At 41.5% G+C, this 24,266-nt stretch overlaps 1 protein-coding gene and 1 non-coding gene across 2 annotated transcripts in view; one reads left to right on the forward strand and one right to left on the reverse strand.

Annotated features, from left to right (window-relative positions):
• The window catches only part of Sdk1 (sidekick cell adhesion molecule 1), a 954,927-nt gene that overhangs the window by 330,973 nt on the left and 599,688 nt on the right, over window positions 1-24,266 (forward strand). The window contains exon 2 of the mRNA XM_035444149.1: window positions 23,706-23,865. Coding sequence (XP_035300040.1) covers window positions 23,706-23,865 — 160 coding nt within the window. The remainder of the gene's footprint in view (window positions 1-23,705; window positions 23,866-24,266) is intronic.
• Window positions 8,905-9,008, reverse strand: LOC113835480. The gene has a single exon (XR_003485048.1). It is a non-coding gene; the product is annotated as a U6 spliceosomal RNA (small nuclear RNA).

The raw sequence follows: 24,266 nt of genomic DNA on the forward strand, positions 1-24,266 counted from the left end.
CTTTGGGTTGGAATAATAGTCCAGATAATTACAACTCCACTCCTTGCCCTTTTGTCTCTCTACCTCCCGGTCATTCTCACCACATTTTAATGATGCTGTTTGTGTGTCGCTGCTGCTGCTGCTGCTGCTGCTGAATTCTGCCAGGGAAGATTATTTATTTATTTTTTTCCCCTGAGCTGAATTTTATCCTCTGTTTACTTATCTTGGTCTGTTTCCTTTCTCAGCTGCTCCCAGACATCCCTCTTCCTTGCCATTGTATAATGCACAGCAAGCTGGTGAAGCATGGAGACTCTTGCTGTGAGAATCCTGTGTGGGTAAATGCCACAGCTTCATGCAAAGAACCTAGCAGGATCTTAGCAACTTCAGAAATGGCTCACAAGGACCCAACTTCATATTTTATCTCATTCTCAGATGGAATGTGTTTATGATACGATTTTGAAGCAGCTGAAGTGGTTTTGAATGTCTTATCTATTAATGCTCCTAAAGTCAAGGTGAAATCTAACCAGCGGGTTTCCCAGAGGCCATGCCCTCTGGGCATTGGCAACTGAGACAGCTCTGGACCTGTGAGTGGAAAGCAAGATGCAGCTAGAACTGAGTAAAAATGCAGACTGGTCTTGCCTCTGCCTTCATTGGCAAGGGTTAGCAAGTGTGTTGTGATAGCAGACTCCCGTGCAGTACTCTTCTCAGGAGTTTTTTTCATTTTATCATTAACTCACTGATAGTAAGAAATTACGGAGTGCTGGAGAAATGGCTCAGTGGCTGAGAATTCGTGCTGTTCTTGCAGAAGACCTGAATTTGGTTTCCAGCACCCACAATAGGCTGCCCAGGACAATCTGTAGTTCCATTTCTAGGGGTTTGGCCATCTTCCTCTGCCCTCTGTAGGCACCAACATGTATATTGTGCATCTACGGACAAGCAGACAAACATACATGCACATAAATAAAAACAAAATAGAATTTGATCTTAAAATAGTGTTTTTTTTCTTTTTTACCATTTATTTTTATTTTATGTGCATTGGTGTTTTGCCTGTATGCATGTCTGTGTGGGGGTGTCAGATCCCCTGGAACTGGAGTTACAGACAGTTGTGAGCTGCCATGTGAGTGCTGGGAATTGAGCTCAAGTCCTTTGGAAGAGCAGTCAGTGCTCTTAACCACTGATCCATCCCTCTAGCCCCTTGGTTTTTTTGTTTGGTTTTTTGTTGTTGTTTGTAAGAAAAAAACAAGAAACCACAGTAGGACTGGGGAGATAGCTCTTAGTTGGTGGAGTGCTTGCCTACAGAGTTCCATCTCTAGCACTACATAAACTGGATATGGTGGGATGTAACTGTAATCCCAGTGCTGGTGAGGTGGAAGCAGGAGGGTCAAAACTCATCCTCTTTCAAAGTCATTCTCAGCTACAAAGTAGCTCAAGAAGCCAGCCTGGGCTATATGAGATTCTGTCTCAAAACAAACAAACAAAAATAAAACAAAACAAAAGACTCCCAGTGGTAGGTAATCTTTGTCAGGATTTTGGAGAGAGTATTTTCCTCACTTTCCTGCATGTGTCTCTCCCTCCCTAGTGCTTTGTCCCTGATTCAGCAATGGCATGCAATCCAGTTGAGTATGACCCAATTTTGCTTTACTCAGAGACCCTGGTAGCTGGGAATGTACTCAGCTCTTTTTCATATAATTCCTTTTTTTAAATTTATTTATTAGTTCTAGTTAGGGAACAAGCTTGTTTCACATGTAAGTCCCTTCTCCCTCTCCCTCCCCCCTCCCCCATCCCTCCTCCCCCACCCCCAGCCTACCCCCACCCCATCCACCCACCACTCCCCAGGCAGGGTAGGGCCCTCAATGGGGGCTCTGCAAAGTCCACCAAATCTTCCTGTGCTGGGCCTGGGCCCTTCCCCATGTGTCCAGGGCCAGAGTGTAACCCTTCACGTGGGATGGGCTCTCAAAGTCCCTTCTTGCACCAGGGAAAAATACTAATCCACCACCAGAGGCTCCCAGGAGTGCAGAGGCCTCCTTATTGACATCCATAATTCCTTCTTTTAACAATGATTGTTTTCAAGGAAAGTTTGAAGGCTCTTTGGGTCATTATCTTCTCTTGTTCTCAGATTGCATTGAACTAGTGTCTACTAAGGTCATGATGCTAAAGAAGCATGACCCCCATGCTTGGGGAAGGTCCTGATGATAAAGAAGTGTGCCCTTGATGCTGGGGGAACCCCACTGACTGCCCAGACAGAGCCTGTGTCTGCATTGCAGGCAGTACCAGGGTAACAGCATCCCTGATGTCAGTCCTGGTTCTGCCTCCTCCTGACTGTGTCCCCTTAATGCAGATTCCAGAACCCTGATATGTCTCAGTTTCCTGTTCTATGCAAGAATTGACATGATAAGGACTTATGTCTGCCACAAACACTATTATTTTCTAAATATGATATTTTAACAGATATGTGGAGATATAATTTACAGCTGTAAAGCCTACCTGTGTAAAGTTCATAATTCAAGCTTTTAATATATTTGCAGTTATGATATATATGCTACAATTAACATGACCTAATTTTTTATGTTCCCCAAAGAAACATTGTAGCTATAGCTGTCACTTGCCATACCCTCGTTCCCTTCTACTCCTCCTTGTTTTGCAGCCCACCTCCTGTAGCCACTAATTTACTTTGTCCATATGGATTTGCTTAATTAAGAACCTTCATATTAATGCAGTTATCAAGTATGTGGCCCTTTGCCATTTGTTTCTTTTACCGATCATAATGTTGTCACGATACTTCCCTATCACACTGGTGGGGGCTGAATCCAATGCCTTGCATATGCTTGGCAAGTGCACATGGCTTCTCATCAGCAGAGCTTACATTCAGTGCAAACAGCTGACTTAGTCTATCCATTCATTAGCTGAAGTGCATTTGGGTTGTTTCCACTTTTGCTGTGGATAATGTATTAATGAATCTTTGTGCATGAACTATTATGTGGACAGACCTCTCTCTACAATGAGGGGTGGAATTCCTGGGTCATGGGATAACTTGTGATACTTAACATTTTAAACAACTGCCCCTTCCCGTTTGCATTTTGCATTCTCATGATGAAGGAGAATTCTAGCTCTTTCACAGGCTTCCTAGCACCTGTCTTTTTAGCTATAGACATTTTTGTGGGTTGTTTGAGGTGAGGTATCTCACTAATTATGATTTTGATTTGCATTAGCTAGTGACATGAAACATTTTTTGTGCTTATTAGCCTAAGTATACTATTTCCAAAAAACTGCATATTTTTCAGACATTACATAGTTTTAGGAAATGCCTGTCACTGGGATTGTAAAGTTTGCAGCCATGAAAAGAAGGTGGCTTGCCAGGCCTAGTTAAGGCTGTATACCCACATCTCATTATAAGCAAGAAAATGTCAGTTATAGGCAATCCCGGGTCACTTCATGTCTAGTGTTCAGTCAGCTCTCTAGAGACTAATATGTGGAGAAGGCAGTTTTGTTTGATTTGAACTCCTTGATTTATGTTTCAATTTCTTAAAAATATGGTGTCTGATGGCAGGGGACACATCTTGCCACCATCGTGAGTCCTGGTTTGTTCTCAGAATCCTGAGGAGCAGTTATAGTTAGATACAAACAATTTTCTCCTACTTTTGGTTTTTGTTTTTGTTTTACTTATTTTCTTTTGCCCAGATGCTAAGTTGTGTGCTACAGCTAGTCAGATAACACTGGTCTTTCTGTCTTGGTGACTTCATGTTGTTTAGCTTGTAGGAGATTCAGTATAGTCATCCTTTTACCATGTCCAATATTCCTTAACCATGTCAGATGTTCCTTGAGTGAATTTTTCTGCTAATGTGATGACTGTCTTGGGCCACTTTTCTGAGAATGGTCAGTGGTGATATGCTTGTGTATGTTTTCTGGGTTGGAACCAAAGTGCGAACTGTTTTGCAGTCATAAAAGTTAGTTCCTACTTCTGCAAGGATAATCATAGTCATTTTCTTTCACTTTGCATGGTGTTGGAATTAGTTAGATTATAGGAATTTAATCTAACTTCATGTTTTCTTTTGTGTGACCTTCAACAAGTTGCCTAACTGTTGTCTGACTATACATACATACATACATACATACATACATACATACATGGTTTTTCCCTATCCTGGAACTCGCTCTATAGACCAGGCTGGCCTTGAACTCCAAGATCTGTCTTCCTCTGCTTACCTAGTGCTGGGATTAAAGGCATGCACCACCACTAATCCTGGCTTTGATTTTTTAAAAGGAAGAATTATCAGCTATGTGAACCTCTGTGGTAACACCTTAAATATTGGTTAAAATTATTTCCTCCTAGGTCTATAGTAAGTAAACACTCTGTGATTGTCAGGTTGTAGAACTCATACTGCCAAAAGAGCTTAGAGAAGGAAGTTCAGGAACAATTGCATTAGAGTTTGAAAGGAAAACAACTGAATAGGCAAGATGACAATCTCCACAGCTGCCTGGAAGAGAGAGATAGGGAAGAAGAAGAGAGATCCACGATGGAGACTGGAAAGTAGCCACTGAGCAGAAGAATGAGGTATAGGAGCTTCAGAGAAAGAGCTGGAAGGTCCAGGATATCAGGGAAAGCGTTACTAGGCTTTTTACCAGTACCCCAGAAACAAAGAGAAGGAAACGGAAAAAGTTATCCTTTTGAGTGAACACTTGGAAAAGCAAGTAGACTGAGCAGTGAAGATCTATAAGCAATTGCCCCAAGGGTAGGGCTTTTAGGGTTCTTAAACATATGATCTCCTTAAAGATAGTTCTTCCTGTCATCTCCTTGGTCATCTTCAGAGAAATCAGCCTTCCTGAGCAGTAGACCAGGTGATTGACAACCCAGTCAATTAACTCTTACAGGAGAAGACAATTGTATGTAATGTTCTAACCTTTGGAGCAGATCAGAATGTCCTATCTCCCCCAGAGCCAGAGGTGGACTCAGATTCCATTCTGTTGACCAGAAAGAGATAGTTTTCCCTTAATGGGCCTCACCAGAGTCTTTTGTCTCCACTGTTTGACAAGGTATTTAAATCTGAAGAAGAAGCAATAGTATTAATTATACTGTTTCTTTCTAATGTGACCAGGCAAATGGGAGGAGGGATACACAGATGACCATGAGGGAGAGTTTATCCATTCTTGCCGATAATGTATGAATGGGGCAGTTCTGTACATATTTGCCTGCATTCAGTGCTGTTCCCCCCCCCCAATTTTGAAATTACAGTCTATGGTGACAGTGTAGAGAACTTTCCATGTGCTTGCTGGCCACATGTCTATCTCCCTTTAGGGTGCACAAGTGTGAATTTTTTTTATCATTTTCATTTGTCTTTCTTGTCACTGAGAAATAGGTATTCTTTCTATAAACAGAAAAAATCCTTGTCAGATATGTGATCAGAACATTTTCTCCTGGGACTGGGGAGATGGTTCAGCAGTTAAAAGAGCTTACAGCTCTTGCAGAAGACCCAAGTTCAGTTCCCAGAAGCTCATAACTGCCTTATAACTTTAGCTTTAGGGAATCCAGCACACTCCTCTGGACTTCAAGGATATCTGCACTTAATGTGTAGAAACCCACATACAAATACACATGTATAAAAGTAAAATAATTTTTAAAAACATAATTGCTTCTATTTATTTTTTATTTTACTCCTTATCAATGCACTTACAGTTTTATTTTTAGGCAACTATAGATTTATTTGCAATTGCTAGAAACAATTAAAGGACCTTTGTCCTTTAATACTTTTAATTAAGATTTTCCAAGTACGATAAAATTATAGTCTGACATCTCAACTGGGCCACTGACATCTACATTGCCAGCTAAAGAACATTCTTTTGGGTCACCCACTTATTTTTGTATCTCTCCAGGCTACAATTTTCTGGTGACCACTAATACCTACTATAATTCTGACATTTTAAGAATGTTATATAAAATGTGTCATAGTGTGTGTCACCATTTTCTCTCTCTGCAAACTGGTCTGCAGGTTGCTGGTTCTAGTTTGTTCTATTTTATTACCAGTTGTAAAGGTTCCTTGCTGTGGGTGCGCTGCAGTGTGTACAGCCTCCCACCTTTGGAAGGGTACCTGGCTTCAAGCCACCTTTAGCTGTGGGGACTAAAGCTGTTATAAACATCAAGTGTAGATTTTCATGAGAACGTATGTCTTTGTTTCTCTGGAACAAATGCCCAAGAGTACAGTTGCAGGACTGAGCTGGATGTACCTGTATAGTTTCATGAGAAAGCACCAGCCTGTTTCCTCAGAGTATTGCTTTATTTATCTACCAGCAGTGTGTGAGTGACCTCATGCCTTACGGTTTTAGGAACATGGGTGATGCATTGATGCTTTGGCCATTCCAGAAAGTCTGCAGTTGAGAACTTGTGGGTAGTTTTTAAAAATGGTGTGTGAGTGTGTGTGTGTGTGTGTGTGTGTGTGTGTGTGTGTGTGTGTGTGTGTGTGTGTGCACTACATGGATGAAGGTACCTGTAGAGTCCAAAACAGGGCATTAGATTCTCTGGAGTTGGAGTTACAGGAAATTCTGAGCTTCTCAATGTGAGTGCTGAGATCCAAACTCAGGTCCTCTGTAAGAGCAGTCTTAACTGCTGAGCTATCTCTGGAGCCCTCATCATGTGGTAGTTTTAATTCACATTTCTCTAATGGCTAATGATGCTGAAAACCTTTCATGTGGTTATTTCCCACTTGCAGATCCCCTGCAATGGAATCTTTGAGTGTCTGTCTTTTCATTTCCTGTTTGGTTAGACTGTGCTGTTGGGTTTTGAGGATTCTTTACACACTAGGTTCTAGTCTTTTTCCAGGTTTATACTGTGTACATGCTCCCTCCCCATCTATGCCTGATAGTCTTTTCATCTTCTGTATAGGGTCTTTAGCAGATCAAATGTTATCAAAATTGATAAAATTCCATCTCTTTTTTAATGTAACATGCTTTTTATTTATTATCTTTAATTTTTAAATTATATACATGTTTCTGTGTGTATGTATGTGCACATGTTGGTGCCCACAGAGTCCATAAGAGGGTGTTAGGTCCCCTGAAACAGCAGCTACAGGTGGTTGTGAGCCACTTTTTGTGGGTGCTGGGTACTGAACTCAAGTCCTCTGCAAGAGCAGCAAGGGCTCCTAACCACTGAGCCAACTCTCACCACATGTAGCATTCTCTTCCTGCTCCTCCTAAGAGCCTATGCCTGGCACTACATTCCAGATCTTTCTTCCCATGCTTGGTATTTTTCTAAAAGTTTTGTAGTTTTGCATTCATGTCCATGATCCATTTTGAGTTGATATTGCATGCCGTATGAAGATTAGATGGACTTTTATTCTTTTGCCTTCTGGGTTTCTAAGTTGGTTCTAATGGCTTTCATTTTAGAGGCTGTCCTTTCTCCGCCGAGTTTGCTTTTCACCCTTGTCAGAAGTCACTTGGCTGTCTGTCTTGTGTCTGGCCTTTCCTATGGCCCCCAATCTATTTCTCTGACCCTGCTGCCAGTACCAGGCCAGCTTTATTACTGTGGTAGAATAAGCCTTCACATCACGAGGAACAATTTTCTCCCATTTTATTCCTTTTCAAAATTGTCTTAGATAGTCTAGTGCCTTTGCCTTTCCATATAAATTTTAGAATAACCTTGTGCATATCAATGGAAGTTCTTGCTGGTGTTTTAACAGGACTTTGTTAACTTTTATGGTGTACTTGTACAGATTTGACAACTTTACTGTGTCTACTCTTTCATTCTCTGAGCATGAATGTCTTCCTGAGGATTTATATTTATTTTAAATTTTGGTTTTTTAATTTTTTTCAATACAGGGTTTCTCTATTACTGCCTTGGCTGTCCCAGAACTCACTGTGTTGACCAGGCTGGCCTCAAACTCAGAGATCCGCCTGCCTCTGCCACCTGAGAGTTAAATTTCTCTTTTAAATGATTTATTTTATTTTGTATTTGTGTATGCGAACAGATGTGTGCATGCCCACACACGTGCAGGTGCTTGTGTAGGTCAGAAGAGGATGTCAACCCCCTCCCTGCAATTAGAGTTACAGGTGGTTGTGAGCGGCCCTGTATGGGTGCTAGGAAACAAAGTCAGTTCCTCTATGAGAACAGAAAGTGCTCTTAACAGCTGAGCCATCTTTTCAGCCCCTTCCCCCTTTACTGATTTTGGAAATCAGCATTTTATAATTTCAAGCAGGTCATAGTTTAAAACTAAATAGTCCCTTATTGAGGGTATCATTTGTGGTTTCACAAGTCTCTTGTCTTCAGTGTGTTCATTATTTACATGGGGCCTTGACTGTGGGGATCCGTGTGCTGTAGGCTCCTCAGATTCCTGTGCCAGTTCAGGGCTGCATGCACCAGCTTCTGCAGATTTCCTGTATAGAACACTGAGTCATCTACCAAAAGGGGCACTTTTGTTTCCTCCTTCTGAAACATGTCTTTTATTCATGTTTTTCTTCCATCTTCCGGTGGACAGGCCTTTCTGTAGTACAAGGATCAGGGCTGGCATTCTTGAATGACTACCAAGTTCAAGGAAAGACATTCAGGTTTGAACATTGATTAGATGTAGGGTTTTATAGTGACAATAAGAACATTCCCTGTTGTTCCCAGTTGGTGAAGGTTCTTTGTCTTTTTAAAATTATGAAGTTTGAATTGTGTCAGTATCTTTCTGCATCATTTGATAGATAAATGATGCTTTTATCCCATTTATACAGTAGACTGTGCTAATTTTTATATTGAACCAGCCTTGTATGCCTGAAATATCCCCATGTTTGGTACATTACTGGATTTTATTAGCATTTTATAATTTCCAGCAGGTCATGATTTTAAAATTAAGCATTTAAAAATAATCTGATTTTAAAAATTAAAATTAATCTTACTGTGTTTAAAATATTTTTATTAATTCTCTGAGATTTTCATATGTGTTCTGATCATTTTAACACAATATGGAATGCTTCATTTATTTTTGTCTCATTTTTGTGAAGGGGCCATGATAATCACTGTTTCATTGTAATTTTAGTATGTGTACTGCCAAAGCAAATACAAAATAATTTCAAAAGTTTTATTTATTTTCATATATATATATATATATATATATATATATATATATATGATTAGAGTCAGTCACGTGGGGGTGAGCTTCAGTATGCCACAGTGTGTGTAGAGATCGGGGACAAAGGTGAGAGTAGTTCTCTTCTTCTACCACATGGATCCTAGAGGTCCAACTGGGCTCTGCCAGCTTGGTGGCAAGTACCTTTACCTGCTGAGCTAGCTCTGACTTGCTAATGTTTGGTATCTAAGTTCACAAGTGCTATGTATCTACAGATGATTTCTAGAATGCCTTTGTCAGGGTTTTAGAGCAGGTGGTATGGTGCTCTAGAATGGCCTAGGAAACACACCTTCTTGTCCTCTTTCTGGACAAGATCCCAGTTTGTTGTTAACTCTTGCTAGTAGAAACCTCTGAGGAACCCAAAGTGTCATCTATAGATGCTCTACTAAGAAGCCTTGGAGGAAGGACTTCATTTCTCTGACTGTTACAGGACTCTCCCGGCTGGTCCATTTTCCATGAATTTTATGTTTACTGCTGTCCAGGAATTATTTCCTGTCATTGAAGATATCACCTTTATGAGCTTGAAGTTTTCTGTGGGATCCTAATGGCCACAGGGTCTTTGGTGACACTGGCTTCCTCCCTTGATGATCCTCTTGCCTTGATTTTGCTTGTTAGTTCAGCTCCTGTCTTCCCAGGCCACTGATGATGAGCCACTGTTTTTATCTGTTGAATTTTGTTTCAGGTTTACTTTGATTTTTGAGGTAGAAAGTTAGGTTGTTGATTTGGTTTTACCCCCCGTTTTTGTAATGTAAGCTCTTTTGTGTGTGTGCTATTGATTCTTCTGTCTATGCCACCTTAGCTGCATCCCACATTATTTTTTGACATATTGCATTTTCATTGAATTCAATATTTTTTTATTTTATGACAGATTTTTTTTACTCATTCCTCACCCCCAAAGCATATTGCTTGGTTTCTTGGTATTTGATGATTTTCTTTTTCATATTTATTGCTAGTCTGAATTAATTAGAGTCAGAGTATAACTATGAGTTCAGATCATTTCAACTTTTGGAGGTTTTACTTCTTCTTTTCTTTTTTTTTTTTTTCAGACTAGGATATGATATGTCTTGATAAATTGTCTACAGACACCTGATAATGTGAAGAAAAAGGAGGAAAATATATTTATGTAGTAATTTTTTTATTCTTTCTGTCTGTGTCGGCCTTGGAAGGTCTAGTTAAGTAAGCCAAAAGGGGCTTTAGGCATTGTATCTTCAGGAATAAAACAAATCATTCGTAAGATTGTTTTGTCTTTCAAGTAAAGAATGTTTTGTTAAAATGAATTTTTTTGAGGAAAAACAAAATTGCCCTCATGCTTGGGTGAGCAACTCTGAGCTCCACTTCATTCACGCAAGACCTTCTCACGTTTGCCTGTCTTGAAGCTCATATCCTGTCCTACCTGGGAAGAAAACGAGGCAGTCACCATAACACTGCAGTTGGAGCGCTGACACACTGAGGCTATGGAGAATTTGGATAAGACGTTTGCTGATCTTATTTAGGAATGTTATCCACTGATTAATTTCCTTTTCTCTTACAGAATTATTTTCACTAGGAATGATTATGGGAATTGAGCTTAATTTACTGAGTGATTTAAAACATAACAATATTTCAAAGTAAAATTATGTTAGAACTTATGTAAATCTTTAAGGTTTTTTTGGCTAAAAAAAAAAAAAAACAGGTTCAAGGATAGGACATTTTAAATTGCTTAACTATTACTAATTAATGGAGGTAGGATCTCAGCCCAAACTGGTCTCAATTTCTCAATCCTCCTGTATCTTAGCCTCTCAGCATGCTGGGATTGCAGACTTATCTCATAACAACTTGTTTAAATTGTTTTTTTTTTGTTGTTTTGTTTTGTTTTTTTGGTTTTTTGAGACAGGGTTTCTCTGTGGCTTTGGAGGCTGTCCTGGAACTAGCTCTTGTAGACCAGGCTGGTCTCGAACTCACAGACACCCACCTGCCTCTGCCTCCCGAGTGCTAGGATTAAAGGCGTGCGCCACCAACGCCCGGCTTAAATTGTTTTTAATGTTATTTAATTTGTGTGTTCCATATCTTTGCAAAACTTTGTTTTTTAAATCAAAGATTTTTCTATATACAGCTAATGATTTGAGATTGTGCCATTCCAGGTGTTAATTGACTGTCTTGTGTATGAATCTGACTGGGTGTTGACCCTTTATACATGGCATAGAGGGGGCATTGGCTCCCAGTGTTTGCTGTAAACTCTAGAGTCCCAATGGCCACTTGTTCTTGGCTTTGTAGCCTATCTCCTCCCCCTAGCCACTTCCTCCACTCAACCATGTAAGTTTCCTACAGTGTCTAGACTCACACCTCCCCAGGGTTCTGCAGTGCTCTGCCACTGCTGAAGCACTGACTGTGAGGCTGGCTTTACCTCAGGGAAGCCATCTTACCTCCATCCTTTAAGATTGCCACCCCTTCCCCTAAATCTCTTTTCCTCTCTTCTCATATTTTGTCTTTAGAGTATCACTGTATTATATGCATGTATTTCTCTTATTCTCCCATATGTGTTCACAATAATCCCATACATTATCTAATTATACATCAACATAATATGATTTATGGGGGAAATTCTATTGGACAAGCCATTCAAAATATATGGAACTTGAGCCGGGGAGGCCTTACTTCATAAAGTGCTTGCTATGAAAGTTTTAAAAACTGAGTTTTATTCTTAGAACTCATATTGTGGAGCAAGGCCCCTTGTAATCCCACCAGTAGAGGGGCAGAGAAAGTTGTGATTCCCTGGAGTTTGCTGGCCAGCCAGCCACGCCAGCTTTCTTTGTGAGTTCCAGACCAGTGAGAGATCCTATCTTAAAAATCAAGGTGGACAGTACATGAGAAAGGGCATCTGAGGTTGATATCTGGTCTACACACACACACACACACACACACACACACACACACACACACACACACACCAACACACACACACACATCAAAACAGAAACCCTATGGGAATTTCCATTCAAAAAAATATTTATCCAAGTAAGTTTCTTATTGGGTTTCTGTTTGAATATGAAGAAGAAAGCCTCTGGCTTCTCCATCTACCCCCAATCCCAGCACCTCTGCATAGTGTGATGCAGTGGAAAGTGCTGTAGTTCCTGCAGCAGGTAAACCAGCTACCACCACACCTATCAGCACACAGATTTATTATTCTTACTTTCAACATAGGCAGCTGCTGCTGCTGCTGCTGCTAGTTGTGTCCCTAATTCTAGGTTTCCCTCTTTAAAAAATGATAAAACTTGTTTGTGCAAATGTTGTAGCATTAATATTCTGGGGGGAAACGATGCATAAATAAGTGTGACTCTCAGCTTCATACCCATATCGTCTCCCTATTTATCAACTACTTATGAAGTAATTTGTACAAAAGAGATATAGGCTTTCACCAAACAGGCTGTCCTATACATTTCCCTTACTTGTTTACTGTTTATCTCCAGCACTAGAAAACAAGTTCACAAAGGTTTGAATTTTTATTCTGTTCTGTTTTTAAGTTTACATCTGTATTCCCTTCTCATAGGAGTCCTAGTAGGTCTTTAATAAATATTTGTTGAGTGAAAGAATAAATAATCAAATCAATATTTCAGCTTCTCTGGAATTCTGAGGTAATTGAAAACAGGAACACCTGTTTTTCTTTAAATGGAACAACTTCTCTGGCTTAATAGTTATTGACGTAAAAGACTGTAGTCTGATTTATGTGTGCTATTTAGAAAGCCAGAAGCAAATGTGTTCTGGATGAAGTTCAAGATCCAGCATTCCATAGGAAGACGCAGTTTTGTTCCATGGAACCATGCTCTAATGGACACTAGCAGGTAGATTTTCTTCCCATGGCGGCTGAATGCTCTGTGAACGTTAACTGACTTAATCCCAGGATAAACTGTGCTCCCAGAGTGTGTTCCTGTTATGTGCATGGATCAGAGACCCCTGTACAAAGCAGTACACCAGGGACAGGTGGTTAGTAACAGAAATAGAGACAGTATGTTAAAAAAGAGGAGTATGCTCCTGAGTATGTCTGTGGGCTAGGAAAGGCATGAGCTCAGAAGCACTGAGCTGGGAGACTCGAGCTGCCTTCTGGAGCTTATATATGGCAGGCTTTTTTTTTTTTAATGCCCTGTTTATATATGTAGCCTGTATGGGAGGAGGTTCCTAGTCTTCTTTGGCAAGTAGCTTATCAGATGTTAATCTCGATGCCTCTCTCCATGTCCCTTTTCTCCTGCCAGTGTCCAAGGGAGGACTCTGGTGAACCTGAGAACCTTTGCCAAGGAAACTTAAGGAAGTTAAAAGACTTCCCTGGTAATGCACAGGGACCTTTTTGCTTTCTTCCCTGCATGGAGACTTCGTCAATGAGGTAAAAATAATCATGAGGAAATGTCTGGCAGTTGAACAGGTAGCTCAAGACAGCCAGCAGAGCCAGATTCCAGTTGGCATATGTTTCTTCTCTTTCAAGCATGATTTTTTAAAAAAATTCTCTCTTAGGGGTATCCTTGATGGAATAGTAAAAATCATTAATTGCATTAGATTTTGACTCTGATAGATGTCTTTTTAATATCCTTTGTTCAATTGTGAATTACGTATAATGTCCTTCTGCTGCATACAAATATATGATAGTGGCTTTGAGGCAAGGAGTTCTTGTGAGTTATCTGAGCTAGCAGCCAAGCTAGTTTGCTCTTTTCTTGGCACTCCATTTTCACTTGAAGTTGTAACTGACAGACAGACTGTGTTAATTCAGACTCGTGTGTTTGACACTTTTTTTGAAAATGAATAAAAATAAGCCCATTTCATTGGGAATGGGGAGGCCTCTGACAGATTTGGTGGCTCATGATAAAAACTGAGCTCATAAGTAAAAACAATGAGAGTTTCTGAAGTCTTGCCTGTGCTATGATGAACCTGACATTTCCCATTATTTAAAGACTCAATAAGGTAGGAGCTGATTTAACATGTAGTATTTCTTATACTGTCTAATGACATGTGTTAACATTTGGAAGACTGAAAAACAAATGCAGCAAACCAACAATGTCAAGAGTGTAGAAAATTAGAGGACAAGCTGGACAAAAGGATTCTAATGTAATGGAGTCTAGACACCCGCTTGGTAGAAGTTCATCATACAGGTGTCCCCAAACTGACCCTTGTTCGTTGGGTTTCAGTATCATCATGTGTGCCCTTTTCCAACTACAGATCTTCAGTCTGCATGGTACTCAGATCTTTCAATGAATCAGTGTGTTACAAAGCCTAACCGCAAAGGATATGTGAGCATCCAACACCGTTTATTGAGATATGCTGAAAATACCTGAGTGGATGCCACTTTTCACATTTTTTGTCTGGGAGTAATGTATTTTCCATAAGCATATCTATTGCATTATCTTTTAATGAGAGCAATGCTACTGTTTTTGAATGAATGAATAAGCACCCTGAAAACTCACCACTTCATATTCTCAAATAATAAATATGCAAGTAAATAATTTACTGGAGTGAGTCTTTAAGGCCACTCCATGATTTTTCTATGGAAATCACAATGGGATCTGGAAGCCACAAGTTTCATTGCCCTTAAGGAAGTTGGTTTTTATATTTTGTGGACTGGAGAGCATTCTGCATAGGAGGATCAGTGGGTCACTCAAGAGTCCAGAGCTAGAATGAAAGAGTTGAGATCAAATTCAGCTTTGCCAAACCTTGCTGTCAGCAGCCTTGATGTGGGAACACTTCTCCTTGGCAGAGTCAGGGTTGTCCTCTTGCTTTAGTCTCTGCTCTTTCTGGTAGATCTGAAATGCTGGGGAGTTGCTTCCTTTTGCCTTTGTCCTGGTCTGAGGAAAGCTCTACCAGTTAGCTACCTTTTGAGCCCTGGAGTTCATGTCACTAGATAAACATCATTCACTCAACGGCCAACGTCTAAGCGGAGAAGGTAAATCATAGCTGTTTTGTTTGCTTGGATCTTTTGACTTTATATTTAATCAGAGTTAGACCTTTAGGGTTACGTGAAAGACTCATTGGAAGAAATGTGATGTAATATTTAAGATGAATGATGGCTATTTCTGATAACTTTCTTCTTGTTTTCTATTTGTTTTCTGGTCATACTTTCTCACTACAAACTGTAGAAATGACAATTTAGCACACTTCTACTTTGAAGTATAAAATACTGCAAAGCTGGAAGCTTATTTCAGTTCAGAGGAATGGGGAATTGCTTCTGCCCCACTGTCTCTTCTTGTTATTAATTTATATGCTGAAATAGATTAGCGCAGTGCAGCATGAACGCGGTACATAAATACCCCATTTATGTTTCCCCCCATCAGCTTCAGCTGTGGATTAATCTCACCGAAAGCTTGAGTGGTTTCTTAGGGGGAATATTGGAAGGGTTAGGTTCACCCCATGAGTTCCCTAAATATGCCATTAATTCACATTGATTTCAAAGAACGAAGATAATCAGCTTGACTTCCCCACCAGCTGGATGCCTCAGCAAGCTGTTTGTATTCTGTGTGCTGGAAATCACAGGGTGCCTCCTATGTTCCCCATTCTCACATTCAGATCCAAGTATCCAGAGGATGCTGTGGTCCAACCACAAGGAAGCCCCACATTTGTTAAGTAAACTTCTGAGCACCAAGCTTCATGGAGACTTTATAGAAAGATCTACTGACATTCAGTTCGAGCTTTTGTGTGTGTGCAGGTATATGTGCATGCACATGTGTGCATATGTGGAGGCTGGAATACATCCTTCGCTACCATTCCTCAGGAGGCACCCACCTTGTGTTTTGAGACAGGGTTCCTCACTATCCTGGAGCTCACAGTTGCTCTAGTCTTGCTGAACAGCAAGCCCCAAAGATTCCCATCTCCATCTTATTGGTGCAGGAATCCAAGTATGTAACATCATGCAAGGCTCTTTTTCATGGGTTCTGGGGATCCACACAGGACACCTCATATTTGCACAGCAGTCAATTTACTGACTATGCTACTGCCCAAACCCAAAATTTCTTTTGAGAAAAAGTGGGTGTTTCAGCCTCCTCATTTTAGCCGGTCTGGTTTCTGCTGGGGGTTGTTTAATGTAAGAATCAATAATATTACTGTCAATAAAGCAAGTTGACTTTCCTGTAGAGTCTCTATCGCCAAGATTCGGAAGCACCTCATTGTTAGTGCAGTGTCTGAGCATGCCAGCTCTGGAGCCAGACTGGCTGGGGCTACATCCTCGCTCTGTCTTTACCAGCTGTGGGAAGTTACCTTTTTATATGGCTTTTCTGATGTGGGACTTCATATGGAATTCAGGTCCTTATGCTGTCTCCAGAGGAGCTTTCCCCTCATCCTGCAATACAGCTTTGACCTGAAGCATGTCCCTCCTGATTATGTCCCCTCAGAAAGTAGAGGAGGGCAGAGAAATGGGGAGAAGGACAGTCTAGTCTGCCTGCTGTTTGGTCTTACACTATGCTCTGAATCCTTGGTGCCTGAGTCCTCAGACCTTATCCCAAACCAAACTTGGCAATCACTAACACACTGACTAGGCTACTCTTTGTGCTCTGGGATGTCCTCTGGGTCTCTCCAGAGGTGCCATGAGGTCCCTATAAGACTTTATATATCACAGATGGGCCAGACACAGCAGCCAGCAAATCGGCTCTGAGGTCTATTTCTTAGTCGGAATCTAGAAACACTTGTAAAATTCTTATTTGTTGGGAGCTGAGGAGATAGATGGGTCAGGAAAGCCATCACCATGTAAGCAAGAGGTCCTGTGCTTGGATTCCCAGCACCCGTATAAAAGGCCAGGTGTAAGGTCATGTGCCTGTAATCCCAGCACTGAGCAGGCAGAGAGATGTGAGGATCCTTGGAGCTAGTGATGGCCAGTCAGACACGTAGAATCTGAGTCCCTAAAGGGATCTAGACCAGGCAGGTGAAACCCACAGAAACAGCTGACCTGAACAAGGGAGAGCTCTTGGTCCCCAGACCGATAGCTGGGAAACTAGCATGGGACTTCTCCAGACCCCATGAATGTGGGTGTCAGTGAGGAGACCTCGGAATCTCTGGAGCCCCTTGTAGTAGATCAGTACTTATCCCTAGCATAGGAATGGACTTTGGGAGCTCATCCCACATAGAGGGATACTCCCTGAGCCTAGACACACAGGATGGGCCTAGGCCCTATCCCAAAGGATATGACAGACTCGGAAGACCCCCCTATGGAAGGCTTTACCCTCTCTGGGGACCAAAAAAGGTATGGGATAGGTAGAGTGTTAGTGGGGGGCAGGGGAGGAGGAGAAGGAGAGGGAATTGGAATTGACATGTAAAACAATCTTGTTTCTAACTCAAATAAAAATAAAAAAATTCAAAAAAGAAAAAAAAAAAGAATCTGAGCTCCTGATCCACTGAGAGACAATGCCCCCAAAAGTAGGATGGAAAACGATTGAAAAAGATACCCAGTATAGACCTCTGCCCTGTACATGAATATGTACACACACACACACACACACACACACACACACACACACGCACGCACGCACGCACGCACGCACGCACGCACGCACGCACGCACACACGCACACACGCACACGGGGGTTGGGGGGGCGCAGCCTCCCTAACACTCTAGACACAAAATTCTTTATCATTAAGGATGATACAGAGAAAAGTTCTTTTAAAAGCCTTCAAGAGCTGTTGAAAGCTACTGTATATCTAAGTAAATAGCTAGAAATGCCACAAACCCATCATCAGAGAGACTGCTGAGCCACAGTCCTCTGTGACTCAGCTTGCTGGTTCCCCTGGTGTCTGTACCCATCCAGGTCCTGGCCTTCCTAGGATGTTAAGTCCTTAGCATGGGGGGAACCTCAGCAGTGTTCCCTGCTGAGCTCAGCACCAACTTTATACCTCAGCTGTCTCTCTTGGGATGCTCTTGGCTTGTTTGCAAGCCTCATTTCTGGACTGTGAGCTCATTGGCTTGGAGCCAGTTACATCCCCAGCTCTTAGCAGCCAGGAGACTCAGTAGTGCTTGGGAATGAGAGTGTTTGTAACCTTGTAACTGGAACAATAGTGAGCATTCAGGGCTTTGGTCTCTGTTTCTGTGCAGAGCTGGGATGGCCTATGGGGCCTTTTCATGGTGACCAGAAACACCACACGGTGCTAATAGAGGGGTGTACAGTGAGCTAGCCATTGGAAATGCTTACCAGACAACAACTTGAAAAGCATACTTTATTCTTTTGTTTCATAGTCATCAGAATACATTGCTTTAGTTTTATGTTCTATTTGTTGGTTTTGTCTTTTAAAACACAATCTTGCCGTGTAGTCCCAGTTAGTCTTAGTGATGGGATTGCAGATGCATGACACCATACTCAGCTTGGATGGTTCCTTCCTTCCTTCCTTCCTTCCTTCCTTCCTTCCTTCCTTCCTTCCTTCCTCTATTTCCTTCTCCTTTTTTGTTTTTTTTTGGGGGGATAAGGTTTCTACGTGTAGCTCTGGATGTCCTGGAACTCACATTGTAGACCAGGCTGGCCTCAAACTCACAGATATCCACCTGGCTCTGCCTCCCTGAATTCTGTAATTAAAGTTGTATGCCACTGCCTAGATGGATGGTTTCTTTTGATGATGCTTGTGTTTGTGTGTTCCTAGTAGCTACCTTTTAATTATTTTTGCCTCAGAACTTCTGATTCTCACTTTGTTTTTTTTCAAGTGGGAGTGGGAATTAATAAACTGACATAGGCAGAAGTTGTATGATAATCCAGATCTGTCTATTCTCCCAAAAATATTTATAAGTATTTGTGATTATCTAAGAGTATGGAGCCTGGGGATTAGCTATGATGCAGGACCAGTTCTATTTCTTCGGTTTGTTTGTTTGGTTTACTATTTAGGTTAATTATATGCATATAACACATCTGATCCTGGTCACCCCATTACCTCTCTTGTCCCACTCAGCTGCCACATCTTTATGGTGTGATAATTACCTAGTTTGATCATTGTGCAACATGGATTCTTCTCTTCCCCTTCTGGGCTACTTTCATCCACAAAAGCATGTACATGGTGATCACAGAAAGTGCATTTGAATTGCCTCGTCCTCAGGCATGTGGGTTATATTCCTCAAACATCAGGGTCCACTTATGGCAATCACACCGTGACCTTGCAGATCTGTGGATTTAACCACAGTACAGAATGACTTAGTAATATATTTAGATTTTACCCCAGGAGCATGTTTTAAATTCGTAATTGTTTTCTTTAAAACTATGAATATTACTGTTGTGAGGAAAGCATGTTATTTGTTGGGATTAAACTCTTGGTCTCCCTGCGTGCATAATGCACTGCTGGCAGCAGAGCTGGGAATGACTGCTTCGACCAGAGCAGGATCTTCTACCTACGCTCTCCAGCCCACATCATAGGTGATCCGTTATGCCCCATGCTTTTGTTTCTCCCTGGAGTTCGGAAAAAAAAGTAATATTTTCTGTGAGTAGCAAATTCATTAGCTTGGGGCGTGAAAATGTTAGGACTTGATATAAAGGAACTTTTAAAGGAAGATTAGTGGTTTAAATGGAACGGTTGGTTGCCCTGGGGAATTTTTGCTGTGGCAGAGTGGAGTTCAGTAATGAAAGGTCCTGCTTAGTCTGATTGCCCATTCATGCCATGATCAGGGTCCTTCCTGCCAGACCCCCACTGATTGATGGAGCTGATTGCAGGTGCTTCATCCCACTGTACCAGAACATGTGGGGTTTGTCTGCCTGGGACTTCCTTTGTTTGTGATATGGTTGCTTTCTTTGCTAAGTGGAAGTTGACTGTCATTCTTCATTAATTATCTCTTCAAAACAGAGGAGTGGAGCCAGGGGATGGCTTAGTGTGTAAAGTGCTTGCCACACAAGCATAAGGACTGGAATACGATCCACAGCATTCGCCTAAAAGCTGGGGATGGCAGTGCATTTGTAACCCTGTTGCTGAAGAAAGGGAAGACAGGAGGGTTCCTGGAGTTCCCTAGCCAGCCAGTCTAGCCTAATCAACAATATTCTCCTCCCCACTCCCCCAATAAGATGGAGGGTTCATGAAATGGCTCAGCTGGTAAAAAGCACATGGTATGCAAGCCTGATGACCTGTATTTGCTCCCCAGGCCCCACATAAAACTGCAAAGAGAGAACTGACTCCACAAAGTTGTTCTCTTAACTGCTATGTCATATGTTTCCACACGCCATCCACATACACAGTGATAGCTAAAAACAAATAATAAGGAAGACCCAGTCTTAGCTGGATTCCCAGCAGCAGTTATGTGATTAGCTGGTTACTTGATGTTATTAGTTCCCGGTGGTTACTTCCTATCGTTCTGCCCTTAGAGGTTTCTGATAACTTCTACATTTTCTGTAGTGGAGTACATAATCAAAACACCCAGGAAGATGCCCCGTCTGTGTGCAGGAAGTGGAGCCACAAGACAAGGCTCAGCCTTGGCTTCTTGTACCTGTCTCCTCACCATGGCAACTGCTTCTACTCTGTCATATGGTCACAGTCCCTTTCCATGAGAAGATTATCTTTGCAATGGACAGGTAAAGTTAAATCCATTTACATTTATCTAAAAATCTTAAAAGTCCATTTGGGGAAGTGACTTGGACGTCATAAAATTATGATGTTGATTTGAGAGAACATTAAGTCTGGTCCTTTCTTTTGAATGGACCTTAAATCTGTGTTATCCAGACAAATGAGACTCTCTGTTTCATAAATGATTTACGTTCTATTTAAAAGTATGTGAAAATGGAAATTTCACGGTTTTCCATGGTTATTCATCCCAGGGACAGGGACTTAGTGAGCTTATTGTCAGAATACACAAGTATTCATATACTCAGCACATTTTCTTAGGGGAGAGGCCAGGTCTAGTGGTTATATTTGGGATGTTTCCATCCTTCTAAAGATCAGTGAATGGACCATTGGTGTTTTCCTGGTCAGGGTCTCATGAATACCTCTTAGGTACTTGTTGTCTTTTCCTGGTGTGTCTTTGCAGGCATTTTTTTGCCCATGTAAACTACAAAAAGATCGCATGTTTTTGTGGGGTTCTATGCACCCCTGCATGGAGATCCAGGTGTTCTCTTAACTTCTGAGGAGATGAACAAATGTCTATTCACTATAGATAGGGCACCATTGATACATCAAGCTTCTTTTTCCACAGTGAGCTGATGGGCTTACAAAGCATGGGTGACCTCAAAACAATCATATCCCTGCAATACCCCACCCTGTCGTGGATGATAACCTCATGGAAACTGCACCTGGGTGTTAACATGTTCCATTTTAACATTCTCTAGCATCTCCTAGGATCACTTGCATGTAAGGGAAGCAGGAGGGAAAGATAGCTATAATTCCAGATGAGATTCTTAACACTCCTCTACCTTCTGCTTTTGAACATCAGTAGCTCAGTTAGTATTACCATAGACGCAATGACCTATTGTCTTGTTTCTTTCAAATTAGTTGCTGTGGCTATGAGGCCCCAGGGCTCTAAGATGGGGTGAACAAGTCATATACACTCTTCCTCTTTCCAAAGTGTCCATGTTTAGCTACCTTCTGGCCCTCTTTAAATTTCAAGTTCAACTGTGTGCTTTTCTGTGGGAAAGATCACTGGTCTTAGAGGGGTAACTAATTCTCCATGCTGGTTATGCTAAAACACCTGTGGTGATAATTTCAATTTAGACACTTAAAACTCCAGGGCCTTAACAACGTGTGCTTGTCCTTTCTTCTTGTAATGAATGGCCAGCCTCTGAGCTAACAGCCATTCTATGGCCATTTAGATCACAAGATATTTGCTTTCCTAGTATATAAAGCTATTCCTTAAGAGTGATTTTCCTACTTGATCCCAGTACCCAGCATAGCAATTTCTTCATAGTAGACGTGTGTGTAGTTACCTGTGAATTCTATGAAGAATCGAACTGCAGTGTCATTTAAATTCCAAGCCATTGTATAATATGTTAAATTGATGATGCTCTGTCAGGTGTAGTCACAAATTCACATTCTTGAGCTTGTATCTTAAAGCTTTTTTCTTTCAAAAAGATGTATTTTTTATGAGGCATGCGTGTAGGACACTGGAACCCTATGAAGTAGCATTTCTTTTTCTATTGTTAAAGAGAGAGCAAATGGCAGGCCATTAATAAAGCCTGCGGCTCAGTGAACCCCAAGGCATCAGAGTTATATCTATTGCAATTCGGCTTTATTGCACTGTTTGGGTCATAGGAGTGGATGATTTGGGCTGAAGTACATAGCAGAAAGGGAAATTGGACACACAGTTGACAATCAGAACCCAAGGATGCACTTAAAAAGCAGCTCAGAGCAAAAGCAGGTGGGACTCTCCCAACAGGGCCTGTATTAGTGACTCCTCCTGACATTTGAGTGACATATTTCATTACAGCACCTTACAGTTGGCTGTTTATATTCCTGCATGAGAACTAGATCAACTCTAAGAAGGGAAAGTGACAATGTCTTACTCTATCTTCATATTCTCAATGCTGCTGCATGCTCTATCCCACGAGATCAATGCACATTTGTTTGTTTATTGTGGTGCCAGGGATTAAAGCCAGGACTGGTCCTTGTGAGGAAAGCACCCTACCACTGAGCCACACCCCCTGCTCCTCACTGGGGGTTTCTAGGCAGGTGCTCTATCACTGAGCCATGCTCCAGCTCCTCACAAGGGATTCTAGGCAGGTGCTCTACCCCTGAGCCATACCCCTAGCCCTTCACTGGGGGATTCTAGGCAGGTGCTCTACCCCTGAGCCATACCCCTAGCCCTTCACTGGGGGGTTCTAGGCAGGTGCTCTACCACTGAGCCACACCCCAGCTCCTCACTGGGGGGATTTTAGGCAAATGTTCTAGCACTCATCCATACCCACCCTGTCACTATAAGATTTGCCCCTCACTGGGGAATTCTAGGCAAGCACTCTACTACTGAGCCATGCCCCAGTGATAGTCTACAGACAGACTATTTCTGTGATAGAACACCATGACCAAAAGCAACCACAAGAAGAAAGGGTTTATTTTATTTGGCTTACTGACTCTGCTCTATAGTCCATTTTCAGGGGAAGGCAGGGCAGGAACTCAAGGCATAAACCCTAGGCAGTAGTGGCACTTCCTTTGTCCCAGCACACAGTAGGTAGAAACAGAGAGTCTCCATGGAAATCTGGGTGTTAGACTGTGAACTCTGGGTTCACAGAAGAGACCATGTCAGTGAATAAGGTGGCTAGCCACTAAGGAAGACATCTGACAAACATCTAACTGATGTACCTTCACGCATGTGTGACCTCACATATGGGAACACAAGTGCATATGCATGTGTGTATGTAGTTGAATACACACAAAAACAATAAAATAATTAAAATCAATGAAATAAGTGTCTTACATGAGCAGGAATGTCCTGGTGTGTCCATTTAATAGGCATAGACTGGTATTAATTCTAAAGAGGAAGGACCTGTATGAACATGCCTGATAATTTCATGGACCCGTTGGCATTTTGAAGTATCTCCTAGGTTGCTGCCTTTTCTTAGTGTATCAGGGATTATTTGCTACTTAATTGGGCTATATAACCTTCATCTCTACTGTTGAAAATTAGAAATGTTCATGGAACTGACTTATTTATGTTAATTTATCGATTAGATTGGATTATTTTCATTTTGACTTCATTAAGCTTTCTCCATTCTTTCTGTTTTTTTTTTTTTAATATCTTAGATGATGTTGCACCATATTTCAAAACGGAGCCCGGCCTGCCACAGATCCACCTGGAAGGGAACCGCCTTGTCCTCACCTGCCTAGCTGAAGGGAGCTGGCCTCTGGAATTCAAGTGGATACACAACGACAGTGAGCTCACCACCTACAGCAGCGAATATAAGTAATTGATGGCTTGAAATAAAATTGTGAGGTGTTGAAATCCTTGCCTTATCAGACAAGATGACTAAAGTTTGGCACTACTGAATCAAGTCCCAGTACATAGCATCAAAGGATAGTTTGTATGTGGTTACAATGGGGCTTGGATTCTGAAAGGTGTTTTTACTTAGGTGTCTATTACTCTACTTGTGATGGTAGGTCCATTTAGCTAAGCAAACAGAGACAGGAATCCACACAGTACTTTAATGTGATAAATTTGTCATTTTGGTGATAGTCCCACCTACAAGTGTTGTTTGTATCTAACTGGTCCAGGTATTTTCTGTAGGTATATAGATCAGGAGCTTTCAAAAGTCACACTGTTAAAATCCTTTCTATCTGCTTTTTCCACTTTGGCTGGGAAAGGGA

The sequence above is a fragment of the Cricetulus griseus genome, chromosome 4 (genome assembly GCF_003668045.3).
Source record: "Cricetulus griseus strain 17A/GY chromosome 4, alternate assembly CriGri-PICRH-1.0, whole genome shotgun sequence".
Classification (NCBI taxonomy): Eukaryota; Metazoa; Chordata; class Mammalia; order Rodentia; family Cricetidae; genus Cricetulus; species Cricetulus griseus.